Source organism: Taudactylus pleione, unplaced genomic scaffold (genome assembly GCF_031769625.1).
Source record: "Taudactylus pleione unplaced genomic scaffold, aTauple2 ptg000202l, whole genome shotgun sequence".
Lineage (NCBI taxonomy): Eukaryota > Metazoa > Chordata > Amphibia > Anura > Myobatrachidae > Taudactylus > Taudactylus pleione.
Window position 1 is genome coordinate 11,080,944 of NW_028284604.1, and position 18,286 is coordinate 11,099,229.

An 18,286-nucleotide genomic window follows, 5' to 3' on the forward strand; every position below is an offset into this window, starting at 1 on the left:
TTCACTAACAAAATCGTTACGTTTGTATGCAGCTTTAGTCACTGTTCCAGTGAAGCTTGTTTCTATAGCTCTTCATACACGGCAAAAGAAATCTGCCTTGCACTGATGAGACCGAACAAGGCTGACAGGGATATGTCTGCTTGAAGATTTTCTGCTCTGTCACAGCAACGGATAAAACGTAGAAAAGACTCCCCCCCCCCCCCCCCCCCCAATAAAACTCTTCACCTTTTGGAAAGTATTTTTTGTTTATAGCAATTATTTTCCTGCATCTGATAGGAAAGAATGATCATGTGCTGTGATGTCTACACAAGTTACATAACTCTTAGTCTTTGACCAGTCTGTGTTGTTGCCAAGAACACAGTTTACAGACTGTACAAGCTTTCAGTGTTCTCAATATGCAGACACACCCTGTTTAGGAATGAACCTGTACCTAAGCCACAACCTCGTGTACTGTACACTGTTTACATAAAAGTTTTCCAAGTATTTTTCAGTGTCTTTAACCCATGCCATTTGCAATAAATTCTAGGAAATGGGCATCTAACTGCCAAATGCTTCCGTCAGCTGTTAATTAACCGTAGTCCAAAACCATAGATTAAAAAATAGTTTTAATGCACAAACTAAAGACTCGTTACAATTCAATTAACATGTCCTAAATGTCTCTTATGATGCGTTTGCATGAGAGTACCAAAACTGACTGAAATGAATAGGCCCTGAAGAATATATCAATGGGATTGAAGGGCAATTCTCAACGTACGGGATTTTTAGTGACTCAATAGTTTCTATGGGTGTGAGGTGTGCCATATGTGTTAGTCATACCAGCAGTTCTGGGAATCCATTTTAAACAAACATGTTGGGAAACTGCAGTTAAAGTGTTAGATGCTTCCTTAATTAGAATAAGCCTTTTGTTAAATGTTCCTGCAGATAATTTTTAATGACAAAAACAGCCATGGGAAGAGGGTTGCGGTGACGGCAACAGATTTGCAGACAAAGTGTGTGGCTATGGTGTGATGACTGCACACCTATGGTGTCTTTCTATGGTTTGTGAAACTAGGCTAAAAACAGGATTTTGGTCCTTACCGATAAATCCCTTTCTCCGACTCCATAGGGGACACTGGAGGCTTCATGACAGTGGCGTATATACATGTGCTAAGTGGGAGCTGGAACTTTAAGTTTTAAAAGTGTGACTAGATCCTCCCCCTCCAAGCTCAGTCTTAGGAAACTGCGCCTGAGGTGAGCTGGAAGAACAAAAATAAAAACTGAAGAGGAGGAGGTGAAACAAGTACACATAATCACCACAACACGGAAGTGTAGAAAGATTGGAATAACCGTAAAACCTTAAAAAATAGTTCTAAGAGATAATGATACAACCATGGCAGGAAGTTACAGTGCAGGGTGGGCGTCCAGTGTCCCCTATGGAATCAGACAAAGGCATTAATCGGTAAGTACCAAAATTCTGTTTTCTCCTTCATCCACTAGGGGACACTGGAGGCTTCATGACAGCAGTACAGCAGTTACACGCTATGATCCTCATATAATCTTAGCGCAAAGAGATTATACAGACCCAAGTACAAATATACATACGCAGCGCTCTCTGATCCAGATGTTAGGCATCAGCAAGAAACCCCTCTTCAATCAGCATTCAGCACAAAAGACTAGGAACCCAGGGTCAGAGCACATATTTATACCCCCCAGAAATAAACACAATAGAGAAGTTTGCTGCTAATACCATTGGTCCCAATGGAGAGGGCATATGTTACAAGGCATTTAACAGGTTGATTCAAATAGACACAACCCAGCCTCTAACAACTGGGGGTCTCTGATTTCCTGGCTCATGCAATCATCCTAACAGTTGTTCATATTATGTACATTTTGTTGCTTGAAGTCTCTGCGGTGCATAAGTTGAGAATGCATGATGCGATCTCCACACCGATGGTACCGGAATACTGTTGAGAGAGTACGCATCAGTACAATACCAAACATGGCTTACTTATCACATATAAAACCTTAGTTACGAAATAACCTTTATTTCATAGCAATTATAGTAAATGTGCATACTTGAATCTTATACCTTAAAGCTTATTAAACCTTTTAGTACGTAATGTGTAAGTATGCGGGGTGTGATGTAAAGACGCTAGTTAACTTGGGGCAGATGCATGCGCATGAAGCTAATAAACAGCGTTTTCATACAGGATCTTATGCATTCGCTAATATGTGATTAGTTACCAGCGCAATTGTGCGTATTAATGTGTGTATGAGAAATGGTGCACTTAAATCTCACTTACACTAAATGAACACCTAGCAGTGTTGAATGCTGAGCCTTATAGTTCCACATGCCCCCCTCTCTCAGCAGCCCCAACCATTCCCAGGCTCAAAAGTACAATCCTTTGTTCTCCCAGGTTCTTGTGTAAATGCAAATTAGCACAGCTACAAGACCCAAACCTCAGATAACACTCTTGGCTTTGAAGGTATTTTATTGCAGGAAGCCTGCTAATGTAAGGTGCTACAAACGACTCTCTTGCTGTATTTGAGCAGGGCCATCTGGAGTGAGAGCGGACGATTGTACAGGAAGCTTGACTACACAAGCTTAGTTGTCACGTGGCCATTTGCTCTGTTTAGCTAATGCAATCCAAAATATATCCTTTAGGGGAATTAATAATATACACTTTATCCAGAGCACCCAAACTACGTAAAGTCATGAAATGGGCTTTTGGTGAATCGCCGTAATTTATGGCGATGGTCACAGATGCAATCGCATGATGCTAATAGTAATATCGCCATATGTACTAAAGTGTGAGTTTATCTAAGATGGCGCTTAGACGGCCATTCGCAAAATGGTGTCTTGCGGCCAGTCGCAAGATGGTGTCGCTGCGATTCAATTTTAAACTGATCTTGTCTCAGCCAATAATCCAGCTTCGACAGTGCCCATTCACTAGCAGACATAAAAACGACTGCACGATTACGACATTGTAATTGTGCAGTCATTTGTCAGTCTGTGATGAGTCTGCACTGAACGAGCAGTCGTTCAGTGTAGGCTCATCAAGCATCTGCAAACAAGCTCAACCTGACGTTATCGTCAGGTTGTCCAGCATGTTTGCACGATGATAGATGTCTAAACGACCAGCGAGCATGCACATCGCTGGTCGTTTTAGACATTTTTGCAAACGATTGAACGATCGTTACCGTTCAATCGCTCATCTCAATCGTGTAGTGGATAGGCACCTTACGCAGACGCGAGACAGAAGGGTCTACTGTAGGAAGAGTCTCACAAGATTTTCTGCTATCTGCAGGAAAAGGATAAATGGATAATAACCGCCGGGACATCTGAAATTTTTTATCCGGATGTTTCCAAACTGAAAATCAGAAGAGAATCTAGTTCTTGTGAAATTGAAAAAGACGTAGTTTATCTTTGTTTCTTTAAAAAGACTGCAGTGCAGGACCCTTGTCTTCCTTCTTTTATCTGCAATACCTGGCAGATTGCAGAAAGTAACGCCTTTATCCCTTCAGACACGGGCTCAGGCTCCTCTTGGAGCTCTTCAGGCGAATCTGGAGCATATTCACCCTCTTCTAGAACTGGCATATCCTCCTCCTCTGAGTCGTCCGACTGGAGGACTGAGGGCAACAGTCTCTTTTTTTTTTTTAGGACCTGTGGAGAGGGTCCCGTTGCTGTTGCATGGGAAGGAGTCATGGCTTTTGTGATCCCTTCCAGTGATTTAGCTGCCCATGCCGATTCCTCTAGAGTAGCTGACCTGGAAGCTTCTCTCTCCTTTCGAGAAGCCTCCAGCTCAGTAGAGAGATGCGACATAACAGTTGCAAACTGCATCAACCAAGACGGCAGATCTGACATCCGTAAAGCTCCTTGTTCAGGATCACAATTGTCACACATAAGGGAGTTAGATGACTGCCCCTGTGTAAACTTCTCAGCACACTTTGTGCAGGTAAATGACTTCTGAGATGCCTTAGCGCCCCTTCCAGCCATGGTACATACAGACTCCACACAAACAGTAAAGTGTAGACAGGTAGAGACTGAGATAGGCTTAGAGGAAGGAGAGAAGGGCTTAAATAAGGAGTATCACACTTGCCCTAATAGCGCTCCTAGCGGTGCTAAAAAACGCCAGGCATTAATAACAAGCAACCACTGTAGTGAAAGTAGTTACTTTCTGCCACAAATGCCTCTCCTGACAAGCCTAAACCCCACTGTTCACTTACAGGTTTAGGTCAGGCTATCAGTCTCATGCAGCAGCTTTTTTGTTATTGCAGCAGTCAGTGTCCTCCTTGTAATGGCCGCCAGCACGCTTCAGAGAAGTGCTGAGGCCGCTGGAAGGAAGGAGCAGGACTCTGGAGCTAGGTTCCGCCCCCACGCTATGGCGCTTAACCTGAACTGTGAAGCGCGCTGTGTGAAGGAAATCTCACATAGAGAATTATAGCACTTGGCTGCCCTGCTACTCAGAGCAGCCTGTTGCTATAAAACACCGCCAATGAACCTGGCTACCCCGCTAGTCGGGGAGTCAGGTTATACTCCCGTAACTGCCTCTGCTGCCAGTGGCGGTTTGACTAGTGGATGGCCTCAATGCGCGCTGCACGCAGCGGCATGCAGAACCTCCTTTGTAGAGACAGTGGTCTCTGTAATCTGGGACCCTAGGCGAACTGCGACTAGTTGCCCCCAGCAGTTCAACCGATGCAGACAGGCAGTGGCAGCCGCTGCCTGTCCTCTTTCATGCATTTCTTCAGCGCTACTATGAAACTAAAAACATAACCCTTAATGTAACACTACCAGCTCCCTTCGGGTACAAACTAAGACTGGGCTTGGAGGGGGGTATAGAGGGGGAGGAGCTAGTCATATTTTTAACATTTAAAGTGCCAGCTCCCACTTAGCATACGTCTATACCCCACTGTCATAAAGCCTCCAGTGTCCCCTAGTGGATGAAGGAGAAATTAATAAAAACTGGCCCAATTTTGCACAAATGGGTTTTGAGTACTTTTCAGATGTAAACGCTTATAGTAGCTTATTGAGCATATATAATTTCTGCTTGACTGAAATGCCTCACAGCTCTGGCAACATCACACTTTGTGATACTGTATTGTTCAGTCTGGAGTGTATACACTGTGGTCATCGAGTGTGGGATAATATGGTGACATGTTCAGAATGTCTGATATTAGTCTAAATCTAACCCCAATTACAGCCTAACTCTAACTGTATGTATTGACTTTCACAATGTTGATATTTCGAACATGACTACATATTCCCTTCCTCAGACTGCAACAACATAGGGTACTGTACTAATTAATTGCAGCTGTATGACATGCACTCAGATAGTAGACGTGCCTCTCCACTTCTCTGGCTTGCAAGTTCTAAACTCATGCGTGATACCAGCTTTATTTAGTCTTTTTGAAAAAATGCAAACCCTCAATGCACCTATATTCAACTCACTACCCTAAATGGCCCCTGCGTGGAGTAAGTAGTGGCTACCTGTTGCGTCTAGGAAGCAGCACAAGAACCACCCATGCAAATGCAAGGCAGATTTTATTAAAACTTTAAGCGGTTTATTCTTATATACACTAAAGTCTTTAAAATGTTACTTAAAGGAGTGCATTAAATAGTCCTTAAAAGTAGTAGGGAGGTGCGTATTAGAGTAGACCGTGATATATAAACTTGAGATGAAGCCATCTCCTTATGCCACAGAAATAATCATCAGGATTGCATGGCTGCCTCTCCAGAAAGGCTGGCGCTACCACGCAGGGGAGACATGCTTGTTAGGTAACATGATTCCAAAACAAAGAGCTGATCCTTGCTGGACTCCCTTCAACAGTTATCCAGCCTCTTTACCATACAAGTATGTACTTCAACAGAAATGGGGGTGAACAGATGCAGCTCCCTCCAGATATATTTTATAAGTTAGGACTCCACATAAACCTTTAAGTACCATTATGTTTTTTCCATGTTTGGTATTCCATGACTTTATATTATTTGGTTCATTGTTCCAACGGTTATGTTTTGCATGTGCATTGTGCCTTTCCCTTATAATCTTTAGAATTCTTCTGTATTTTTGCATGCATGATCTTATAAAAATTAAATTAAAAAAAACGTCATTAAAAATATATAGAAATTCTCAAGTAAATACACTAAGAATTATAAATTAATAAAATCCTGCATTCCCGACAGCTCATAGTAGCAGAATTTTGATCCACAGAATTGTATCTGTTGTTGGTTAGCGAAGCAAACCCAGTCATTCTCTCTGAAAGTGACGGGTAAATCAAGCTTAAAAGACTAAAGCCAGGACTGAATAAGGAAAAAATAAAAATTAAATGACTGTATAAAGTAATGTGAAAGCCATCAGTACTTTGGACTACAGGCTTAGTGGGTCTATTATATGCATTTTTATAATCCCATGCTCAGTCAAAAGAAATGTGAATTTAGTTACATTGAATAGGGGAGCAACAGTCTTGCACAATGCAAAATACTTGTGACATCAAAGCTATATTCCATGACTGCTGCCGCAGGAGTCAGTTTGCTTGTGTGAATAAGATATAAAAGACAAGTTCACACATGCATTCCCTCTGCCTTCACTACGTGACTAATGCATATAATACAGAGACTGAAACAGGTCATCTGGAATCGGCACAAAAAAGAAAAATGTATATATACTACTTTATCTTCTTTAAGATCCCCCCCCCCCAAATAAAGGTAATTTTAACATGCTACATAAACACTGACCTATCTGTCCCTTTGAAAATAGTAGTCTCAAGTAGAATGCATTGCTGGTGTAACTGTTGCATTGCAGAACCAGGGAAACCGGTTTGATCATGCAGATTTGAAATATCTCCAGTCTTTTAAAAGAGGTTAGAAACAGGGCTGGTCAACAGAGTACTGAACATAAGGAAGTAAAAGAATGTGCATTTCATTTATGCTTCATATCCTTCTGAGCCTAGAAGATACTGTGTACATAGTAGTAGACTTCTGTCCCCAGAGGAGTCTGACACACAAAGCACAATGGGAATTTATTATTATGATCTTTTTTTTTTTTTATTGAAAATCTGATTTCAGCACGGTGCATCCATGTATCAGTGCTCAGGTCATAAAGATGGGAGGTAGAAAATCCTACCCAAGATTAGTTTATTATAAAAGACTTGTTCAGAATGGCGGCGAGTCCAATTACAGGCGCTGTATACAATGTGCCATTCCTGAGCGGCAGATCGCGTCCATTTACATCGAAGATACAGTAACTGGCTGATATCTACACAGCAGAGGCACATTGCCTGTAATTGGACAGGCTGGAATGTGCCATTTTAGGAAATGTTATTAGTAAACATTACCCTAATATTGAAACATTGATATATAACTATATGGTCAATAAAAAAATAAAGTGTGCTAGAAGACAAAAAAAAAAAAAAGCCCATCCCCACATTCCAGTAATGCAGTCACATTAAAAGCTTATACAACTATTAGGGGTATTCAATATGGAGCGAAAACGTTGTTTTTGCGAAGTTTTCGCACCAATGACGTCATTTTCTGAAGTTTTGGTTTTACACCGTATTCAATTTCAAAGACTTTTCGCAGGTTTGAAAAGTCTTTAAAAAAAAACGGGGAAAACTTTTCACCACTGAATAGGTGGCGAAAAAGTGCAGAATTGGGGTTTAGGGGTGCAGGCTTAAAAAAAAAAAAAAAAATAGCTGGGAATGACATTTTAAAAATAACTGTCAAAAAAAGTTTTTTTTAAAAAAAAAAAAAATAGGGACACCCCAAAAAAATGTTAAAAAAATTGGGGTGAAAAAAACAAAAAAATGGGGAAAAAAAAAAAAAAAAGTGTTTAAAAATAGGGAGATAGGTTCAGGGCTATTCTGCAAATATGCGGCAGGTGTATTTCAGAATAGGCTATTTCGCTCCCATATTGAATACCCCTCTATGACTGCCTGATTGCTACAATTCCCCGACCCGATCCCCTGACTCCAGGGTTGGGGCAAAAGGGAAATCCAACATGTTGCATTTCCCTGATTTAGCGATCATCAATGACCGTCGATCAGCGTATGACCCACATAACTCTGGGAGTTCAGCGACTTAAATAACAGTGCAAACTATTGGTTACTTTTGACCAGCAATCCAATGGAACTTCAGACCTTTGACATGGTCAGTAACAATTGTCTTTTCCTCAGGCAGCATATACTCCTTTATCAACATATAAAATATTTTATATCTATGTTTAACAGATCTCGTTATACCAAATGCTGGACTATAAAAATATTTTTGTTGGAATTTATTCTTCTTATTATTATAATGGTGCATACACACGGTCAGATTTTTCCTTCAGATCTGAACGATAACTATTTAAAAATCGTTCAGTCGTTCATATCTGAAGGAAAATCTGACATATCTGACAGATGAACGATTTGAACGATGCGCGTTCGCGATGGTCAGATATCATCTGACATCCGATGTGTTTGCAGCCAGACTTGGACGATTTCCATTCATTTTAATGCAGTCAAAAATCGTTCAATCGTTCATCTGACCGTGGGTATGCTCTATTATGCTACAGTATCTCTTTCAACCAGACTTGTCATATATAACGTTCCCGCTAGGCTGTTTTAGCGGGGCGTGGCGCCCTGCCCTCCTTCTGGAGGGCAAAAAGCACCCTGCCCTCCAGGAGGAGGACAAAAAGCGACCTGCCCTCACAGCCTGCGGGTGCCGTTCTCACCCGCGGGACGCAGTGTCCCGAGGGTGGAAAACATACGGTGTCGCAGTGACGTCCCGGTCACCGCCGGAGAATAGTCGCCGGGCGCATGCGCCTGGCATCTATTCTCCCTTTCTGCAGCGCTTGGGGGCTGCCCGGCATGTACGTAAGCGTCGGGCACGCCCCCAAGTATGACGAAAAGGGGACGCGTCTTATAGACACGCCCCATTTTCATGACCACGCCCCCTTTTTGGGCGTGCGCGCATAAGGTTCCCCTCTCTAGCTCCGGCGCCCTGCCGCCGGAGCTAGAGTTAACACTAATATTTCTTTATGTACAGATCTCGGGTGTTATATGGATGTCCCATAGGTATGTGGTATTATATAATACAATACACCAGGGGCACATACACAATCGAGTTACATTATTATGACCACCTCCTACATTTGACGTTGGCAGCGCATAGCCCATTGAATACGTCATGCGCTGGCTTGTTGGTTATATAAGGTGTGCTATAGGCCGTCTGCATATATATCACCCGTTGGTCATGGATAAAAGGGGCAATTTATCAGAGTTACAAACAGGGATGATTATTGGCTTTCGGACCAAGGGTGGCAGTATTTCTGAAGCAGCGCAGTTTGTGAACGGTTCGCGTGTCCTGCCGTCGTGAAGGTGAATCGTGACTAGACAAATGGCGGCATTCACTGCACCTATGCTCATGAAGGTGCATCGGTGGAAAAAGCTTATATTTTCACGCTTGTAGTGGAATTGGATCTCTGCTGATTAGCAAAGGGTTGCCGTCACATTTTCTGCTTTATCGAACGGATGGACGTTGGCGTGTCAGGAGAGAAACATCAGAGAACAAACACCCTGCAACCATTGCTGGAAGAACACAAGCTGATGGTGGCAGTGTTATGATCTGGGGAATGTTTTCATGGCATTCTCTGGGCCCACTCATCCATGTGGAAGGCACCCTGAACCGATTTGGTTATGACTCCATCCTTGCAGAGCACGTACACCCATACATGCTGATTGTCTTCCCTGAGGCGGATGGGATCTTCCAGCAATATAATGCGACATGTCACACGGCTAGAAATGTCCGACAGTGGTTGGACGAGCACGACAAAGACTTCCAAGTACTTCCCTGGCCCCCTAATCCCCCAGACTTGAACCGTATTGAGAATCTGTGGGACCACCTCGATTGTTGTGTTTGCTCTATGTATACTTCACCACGCATCCTCCAGCAGCTGTGGGATGCACTGCAGTCACCATGGCCACAGATACCTGTGCCAACCTACCAGCAGATTATTGAGTCACTCCCAGCCCGTCTAGCTGCTGTCCGTGCTGCACATGGCGGTTACTCTGGCTATTAGCTGGTGGTCATAATAATGTGACTAGACCGTGTATATGTATAGCAACTACATTGGGAGACTGTGGGCCTGATTCAGACCCGCTCGCGAGCGCTGAGCGCTCGCAAGCGGGTTGATGGTGCCCTAGTGCGCATGACGGAGGGAGCTCCGTCGTGCGCATGCGCGAGACTCGGATAGCGACAGCTTGGCTTGGGTCTCGCACCAAAGGGGGCGTGCTGTCGATGGTGAGTGACAGCATGCACCCTTTGGTGGGCGCTGCGGGGCTTGGCTGCCAGACGGAGACGTTCCCATGGGAACGCCTACCGTCTGGGGCCGGTCCCACTGATGTCAGTGGGAGTGATTTTGGCTCTGAAAGAGCCAAAATCATTCCAGGGCTTGCGGTCACTGAGACCTTACCGCAGGGTCTCGTCGCAAGCCCGATGGTCGCGATGGTCTTGACCATCGCGACCATCATGGCGCTCGCATAAGCTGTGGGTGGTAACCCACAGCTATGTGAGCGTCCAGGAGGACGAACCAAAAAAAAAACAAACAAAAAAAAAAAACGCCCTGATTCAGAGGCATTCAGAGCGTCCGGCTCTGAATCAGGCCCTGTGTGTGCTGCGCATTGTGTAGCAATGCGAAACGTCGCAACAAAATTTGCCCTTCAAAATTAAAATGTGCCCTCTTCGGTTATCAGCACCCTGCCCTAAAAAAATCCTACACTAAAACCAAGAGAATATTTTCCATTATGACAGGTGTCCCTTCATAATTAATACATTGCAGGAACCAGAAAATGTGCATATGCTTTTATATAGAGGATGCTCAAATACACCAGGCTAAAATATATGCTAGAAGTACTTTAAATCAAACAGATTTCACATCAATTAAGAAAACAAAATTGCTGAATTCCACCAGGACTTATAAATATGTATACACAAATAAATATATCTTGATCAAAAAAGGTTTATTGTTAGACAAGTGCATTTGTTTACACTACTATTCTGCCTCCAGATGAAAATGCATTATTCACTTCTCTCAGAGAGCAGCTCCGAACCCACAAAACAAATGATCATTTTAAAATTTATGTCCCAAGATTCTATGCATAAAAAAAAAAAAAAAAATAATAATAATTTTTAAAGGAGGTAAAAAACGATCCTGTAGTACGCACATATTACTGCTGACAGGTCAGTTTATTTTTGATCCAACTCAGTGGATATCAGAGTTGGCCGTTGGACAGTCTGTAACAGAAATTTGGCAGTGACCTGCGAGTAACTTCTGAAATGTTCCATTAAGTGCTGTCTGATGCATATTCCCTCTAGATCAGGGCTGGACAAGGTAACCAAGATGCAGGTATTGTTGCTCTGTTCGGACGCGAGAGACGTCAGCGCTGACATTTCTGTTCGCAGCCTCCTGAACTGGCGAGCAGAAATGTGCAAAAAGTCTGGGGTTTGGGTGTCCTAACCAGGGCACCCACAAAAAGGCATGGGTGCCCTAAACAGTTGAATATCACACCCTGAACTCCCATCACTTTAGATGGGAGATTGGGCGCGAAAAAAACAACTGAATCATCCCTATGTAAGATGGTGGCACTTTCCTGTGCGATGTATGGGCAATGTGCAGTGTGCAGAAGTCCCATACATATGGTAGGCTTACACGGTGCATTTTCCTGCACATCCCTATAAGGCTGCAAGGTAAAGACGCATGATGTAGTGGCAACAGGATACCGTTGCCAGTGTTCAAATGCCGTCACATTGCCAGCACATCCCTCGCACGGAATTAATCCCCTCATGTCACAGGAAGCACATCTTTCCTGGCTACCAGAAATATCCAGCTGGCTACTAGAATTCACTGGTTGGTTCCCGAACTCCACTTTTTTTCCTACTGGTAACAAGAACACACAGCCAGCTATAGTACTGCAAATAATGATATACCTGCATATTTCACTATACAAGTTTGGAACACAAAGTGAAATTAAAATTAAATTTAATAGTGCCAGAGGATCAAGGTGGTTCAGAAAAGGACATTGGATTGCAGTAAAACTGTTCACATGTTTTACTACTGGCGTTGCTTTGCCAGTTGAAGAAATGTAAAGTGAGCAATACTTAAATGATACAGTATTGCAGATCTATTCTTGCACTGCCTTGACCATACAGAACCAGGAACCCATATAAATCAAAGGGCGTCGGGGCTTCAGAAGTAGTGCGAGCAAAAGGAGTGGTGGTGTCAATTTATAATTGAACTATTCACACAACTAGTGTATTTATTTCTTAGTTCTTGTTATCAACTGCCATTTATAAAATAGGCCCAACTTCCCATCCTGCCACAATAATCCTGGCTCTGTATAGCTGCAGATCCCTACAACATACCGCAATCTTACAAACCGTGCATGGACTGCTTGTTGGACGAGATTCAGATATCTGCGCTCTTTAGCACTTACTTGGGGGAATTCAAGCGAATGTATGATTTTGCTTCTAGCACGCTCTGGTCTATATTTCAGCAGTTTGTTGCTCTAGAACAGGGGTGGGGAACCTTTTTTCTGCCAAGGGCCATTCTGATTATATATATAAAACATTATTTGCGGGCCCGATGCAGGCCACACCCCCTCCACTTGACATCACACGGGGCAGGGCCACAATCACCGGTGATTACAGCAATGCCCGGAGCATCCTGAGGATGCTCCAGGGAGCTGTAAGGATAGCAGTGTGACTATCTGAAGCATCCCAAGGACGCTCCAGGCAGCACTGCTGCATAGATTCTGGCTGCAGGGTGCCATTCTAAGCACCCTGCTAGCCAGGTGAGACTATCAGAAAAAAAGCTCAGAGGGCCAGACCAAATGATTCTGGGGGCCTTATAAGGTCCCCAGGCAGGAGCTTCCCCATCCCTGCTCTAAAAGCACCAGAGGAGAGAATGACACCAAAGGCAAGTAAGAGGAACTGCACTGGTTGTGACAGATGCAGTGTGCTAGAATGAACACTAATACATAACATATAGTTATAACAGTTCGTGCTTGTTGTCTTTATTAAGCAAAAGTACTGTATATGATGAAACTGGTACATATGTAATCTGTCTCTTCTGTTCATTCACTTTGCATTTTGTTAAATGATTAAAAAAAAAAAAAAACTATTAACACTTCTATTTTTGAAAGCATTCTTACTTTGAAGCATTTTTTCCCACACCTGCCTAAAACTTTTGGAAACACGCTCCGTTACTTTTATCCCTGGGTCTTGACCCCTTTTCTCTGAACATTATTTGGTAGCCATGTTACATTGGGTCCTTTTTTTACTTAAAAACTTGGTTTCTGTGGACCTTTGGTCTGCTATTAGACTCCCTAGCATACATGCCTACCCTCCCGGAACTTGCGGGAGTTTCACGATATTTCGGGTAACCCGCCGCACCCCTCGGAAGGGTAGACATTTCTCCCGCAATTCTGCCCACTTCCTAGTGAAGTGGGCAGAATGGGGAGAATTTCCGCGGCGATCGCAGGTTACCGTGTAGGGGCCGGGGCTTAATTACGTGATTCTTCATGAATCGAGTCATTTTGCCCCAACCTCTATATAAATTGTAGCCAAATTGCGGCAATTTACCATGAGAGGACGGAGCTTAATGACGCAAATAGTCAGCCCCCCCCCGTTGCCACCCCTCATACTTGGGCTAATCCCAGGAAGAGGAGAAAAAAGTAGGCAAGTATGCTCCCTAGGGGTGGCACGGTTTTAGTTATCTGCTGTAATAGCTGTGCTAATGGCTGGTGCCAGTCTTTCAAGGTGCCTTGAAAAAGCTGCCAGAGGAGCAGTGAAACGCGTTGGTATATTACCAGGATTCAGGCACTACCAGCACCTGCACCTACTTATCCCTGCACTTTATTTGGAAGTTCAACATATGTGGATTTCTCTTCATTGGCAGCCCTTATGACTACTAGCTCAGCACCAGGATTCTGTGGATATTGATTTGCGACTTTGAGCACCTCTTTCCAAACCACCGCCACTGCACACTGGACCACTCCTAAGAGACTCACAGAGGTAATATTTGTCCATATAGGAGGGTCCCAGCGGTGAGGACTATATGTGCTCAGTCCCCTATTGAATTTCCATCCTTGGCTGATTGATTCTTCGGGTTCCACCAACAGAACAATTTTCTTGTTTATTCCATGGTGCGTCATATTGTGTAGTGCCTGAAATGGGTATTTAAGAGGTTATCCAGTTATTACGACTTTTTGACATGCATGTCGATTTTTTAATGTATGAGTGCCTTTTTTTCAATTTTTACCATTTTTTATTTCTTATTTTATATTTCATTTTTTTCATATTTGCAAGTATTGTTCATAGATTGATTGACACCTAAAGTAATTTCATCTTTTATGTTTTCATGTGTTTGTGGTATTATCCAATAAATGAGTTTAAGCTTTAGCGCTGCTTTTCACCTTTAGTTTTCGACTTTTCCTCCCTGCAGCTGCCTCAGAGGTGTTCCCTGCAGCCCGGATTCACGCTAAACCTCAGCCAGATCTACAGTCAGAGGCTGAAGCATGTAGTTCTCTGTCTGCATTAGCCATTGGGCCTGTGCATGACCCCGCTGTTGTCATAACTGCCCACTGATCACTCTGCTGCTACCATATGTCCATCTCGGATGACGACATGTGTCTCTGCTGGAGTCCCTCCCCTCCTACACAAGTTTGTAAAGCAGCTCAGTCTGAAGGGGCGCTAAAGGAGCATGTGGGGTGCCGAAAAGGCGCTTGAAGGGGTATGTGGGTTGGTATGATGGTGTGTGGTGAAGGCTGAGGAGCACTGATAGGACTTATTGGGGGTTGAATGGGAAATGCCATACATTAGTACCTGCAAGTTATAATATGCCACAAAACTTCCAAAATGATGTCCTTCAAGATGAAATCATGCCTTTGAATGCACAATATAAAATAAACCTTATACTTTAAAATGTCAGTCTCAACTGAGCAGTTTCACTTCCATCATCCCAACCAGTCCAGTAATTAAGAAGCTAAACAATGGCAGATTATGCCTACAACATAATACACTAAGGAATGTGTTACATGTAGAACTGAGGGTTTCAATGTGGCTCAAAACACAAAAGGCAAAATACACACAGACATAATATATGTATTTACATACATATAAAGCGCAAACTATTATAACAACTTGCACTGATGCTTTCCCTATAAATTCTTCAAGCTGCTGACTGGCTCCTGTAGCTAACTGCTAGATGAGGCATCAGGTCCAAGGCAAGGTCTAGATTACCAAGTTCCTGCTACTGATCAGGTAAAACTTGAAACCAACACCTATACTCAGCTGCTCCATACATAGTATTTTTAACAACATGTCTAGAAGTGCAGCATATATTATTACTGCAAACGTCACTCAAACTGTAAACCTTACCAACACTGCATACCAATAGAAGATCTCAGACCATAAATGCAAAAAGGTTATGCTGGATATTATTTGCATACATGGGGAACAAGACACTTGAGATTACCAAAAATATAAAGCAGATGATTGTCCTGGACTACTGTTTATCCAAATTTCTAATGTCGTTCATGTTAATGTAACACTAGTTTATACAGATCTGGGTAGAACCATTTACTAGTCACATAAAAATAGTGGCTACAGATGTGTCCTGCTACATCTTTGCTGTGTACACATTGCGTTCACACCCGCGACTCCATAGGAATGCATGGTATGATCGCAGTGCATGCCATAGCATACGCTGCTGTGGGTAATCGCATGGTGCGATGCATGCGCACGTTTGTAGCGCGATCGGCAAGGATGTAAGAGAACATCTGTATGTCATTCTAAAATAGCATCACATGTTGAGTTTTAAAACTGAACATAAAATAGGATTTTCCTACAGCGCTCCAGTAGAAATACATCAGACACTGAGCTGAATTTAAACATTTACCTTTCACACTTTTCCTATTAACATCGGCTCCTTTCTCAAGCAGGAATTGGGCTATCTCTTTGTGACCTTTATAGCAGGAGATCATCAGACAAGTGTGCCCATGACGGTTGGCAACTTCCAAGTCAGCTTTGTGCTCTACTAGATACTTCACAATCTCCAGGTGCCCATCAAAGCAGGCTGCGCGCAAAGGAGTGGAGTTGGTGAGGGTTGTGTTGTTCACGGAAGCTCCGTGATCCAGTAACGACTGGACCACTTTAAGGTGACCAGCAGCAGATGCAGCCCAGAGTGGTGGTGCACCCTCTATGGTCTCACCATCAAAATTCACAGATCCACCAATTTCCACAGAGGCACTGCACTGATCTAACAGGTAATCCACCATGTCTAGGTGGCCGTATCGGGCGGCCATTAAAAGTGGTGTTGCCCCATTGGTTTTCTCCGACATAAGGAAAACAACTTCGTCTTTGGCCTTGTTTTCCAGCAATTTGGAAAGAAGGCGCAGCTTGCCATCACGAGCAGCATTGAACACTGCCGTCTTCAGATCCATGGCTGTTCTACTGTGTGACAAGCTTGTGGGTGTTCGAGAGCAAATCTGTTTCAACGACAGAAAGAAAGATCCAGGAAAGGCACAAGAGAGAATTATGTGAGATCCTGTCCGTTTTCTCAGGAGAAGCATAAATAAGGGCTCACAGATTCATAAAGCTAAACAGAGAGAGGAGAAAAAGAATTAGAATGTTTAACTGAACACCATTATCTCAGATTTCAGCATCTCAACTAATAATGTAAAAAGGTTTGTGTTATTTAACAGCAGATCCCGACGGTTTCATACAACGATAAAGAACAGTCATGACTGTGCTGAGAGTCAAGCAAATTCCAAAAGTAAAAAGTTATAATATTGCACACTCCAATAGATGTGGCCAGTTGTAGGCTTTCCTATAAATAATTTACCATATATAAAAAATACTGCATAAGGATGTATTCACAATAGACAAAACAATAACTGACTAATCATTGGCCAGATGTTAAGTAGTTATGGACCCAGTTCCTGTTTTCCAATCAATCTGTGATTAAAACCCTCATTTGTTATAGATTACACTATAAAAGATTTAAGACTACATATACAACTGTCACTGTATTTGGCTTGGTATGCATGTCTAATAGGACAAACAGCAATAGTGTTATTTTCATAAAATGTTATCAGATTACATGTCATATTTTAATGAGGAAACTATACCAATATAACCAATAATGTACCAGTATCAAAACAATGAAAAGTTGCAAGATTAAGAATATAAAGTTATTTAAGTCATGCACAAGTATCCCAAGAGTATATATCCCAAATATAATAAAATGTATATTTTTTTAACAGATTAGACAATATAATTCATATTCTGTATGTTATACACCACAAAGCCACACATTTAAAAAGGTATTTACAGTACCTTCCCAAAACATGAACGATAGATACTTTTAGGGGAACAATATTATAATCAGAATAAGCCCCTTTATCAGCCAAAGTGGTCAATGATTGCTTATGGATATGTTTTGCTACTATGGTCAGGCACGATTAATAGTATTACATAAATATATGTAAATAGAATTTCAAGAAAACTTTAATAATGTAAGATGAGAAGTCAAAAGGTTACCCTGTTTAGCCACAGAAAATAATTACACACAACAGATACCAACAGGAACCAACGAAATGAAAGACACTGAATAGTATCCTGGACACACACATAATAATGCTACATGTACAGGAAGCCCTGATTGCTTATACACCGTATCCAACAGAAAGATCATGAAGGTGTAGTTTTAAGTACGATTTAGCCAGTATCAGCTTAGGTCAGATGATCTATATGTGTCAGGGTATAATGGGATCACTAGCTGTATAGGAGGACACGACTATAAATCATTAAATCCACCCTAATAATATAGATAGATAACGCAGCAGCTGGGACAGGAGGTGATTACCACGGCCATGGTTGCTGCTCCTGGCCCCAGGTCTCCCCCCGGGACGGTGGCTGCCGTGTGAAAGCCTCCGCAGCGCTGCTGCCGGTGTGACGGTGCAGGCGGGGCTGTCCTCCGTCTGATAGGAAGCGTATCTAACTTGCTAGCTGCCGTTAGACTCCAGTAGGACGAGCCGCGACCAATGAGAGCTGAGAGGCGGGGAGCGTGGGTGACACATGCGTGCTCGTGCCAGCGCATCGTGACGCTCTGCCGTGTAAAGTTTGGTTGACACAACAGCAGCAGCAGCAGCAGCAGCGCCGAGTGGTTGGGCAAAGGGAGAGGACAATGGGGTATGGGGGGAGGGGAGTGACGTCACGCTGAGCGAGAGAGAGAGAGAGAGAATGTATAACAATAGTGGTAGGATATTACGG

At 42.9% G+C, this 18,286-nt stretch overlaps 1 protein-coding gene across 1 annotated transcript in view; it reads right to left on the reverse strand.

Moving 5' to 3' along the window:
• The window catches only part of FEM1C (fem-1 homolog C), a 30,610-nt gene extending 12,531 nt beyond the window's left edge, over nucleotides 1-18,079 (reverse strand). The window contains exons 1-2 of the mRNA XM_088477697.1: nucleotides 17,880-18,079; nucleotides 15,912-16,610 (exon numbers count right to left, since the gene is read on the reverse strand). Coding sequence (XP_088333823.1) covers nucleotides 15,912-16,584 — 673 coding nt within the window. The 5' untranslated portion in view covers nucleotides 16,585-16,610; nucleotides 17,880-18,079. The remainder of the gene's footprint in view (nucleotides 1-15,911; nucleotides 16,611-17,879) is intronic.
• Nucleotides 18,080-18,286: the final 207 nt, after the last annotated feature.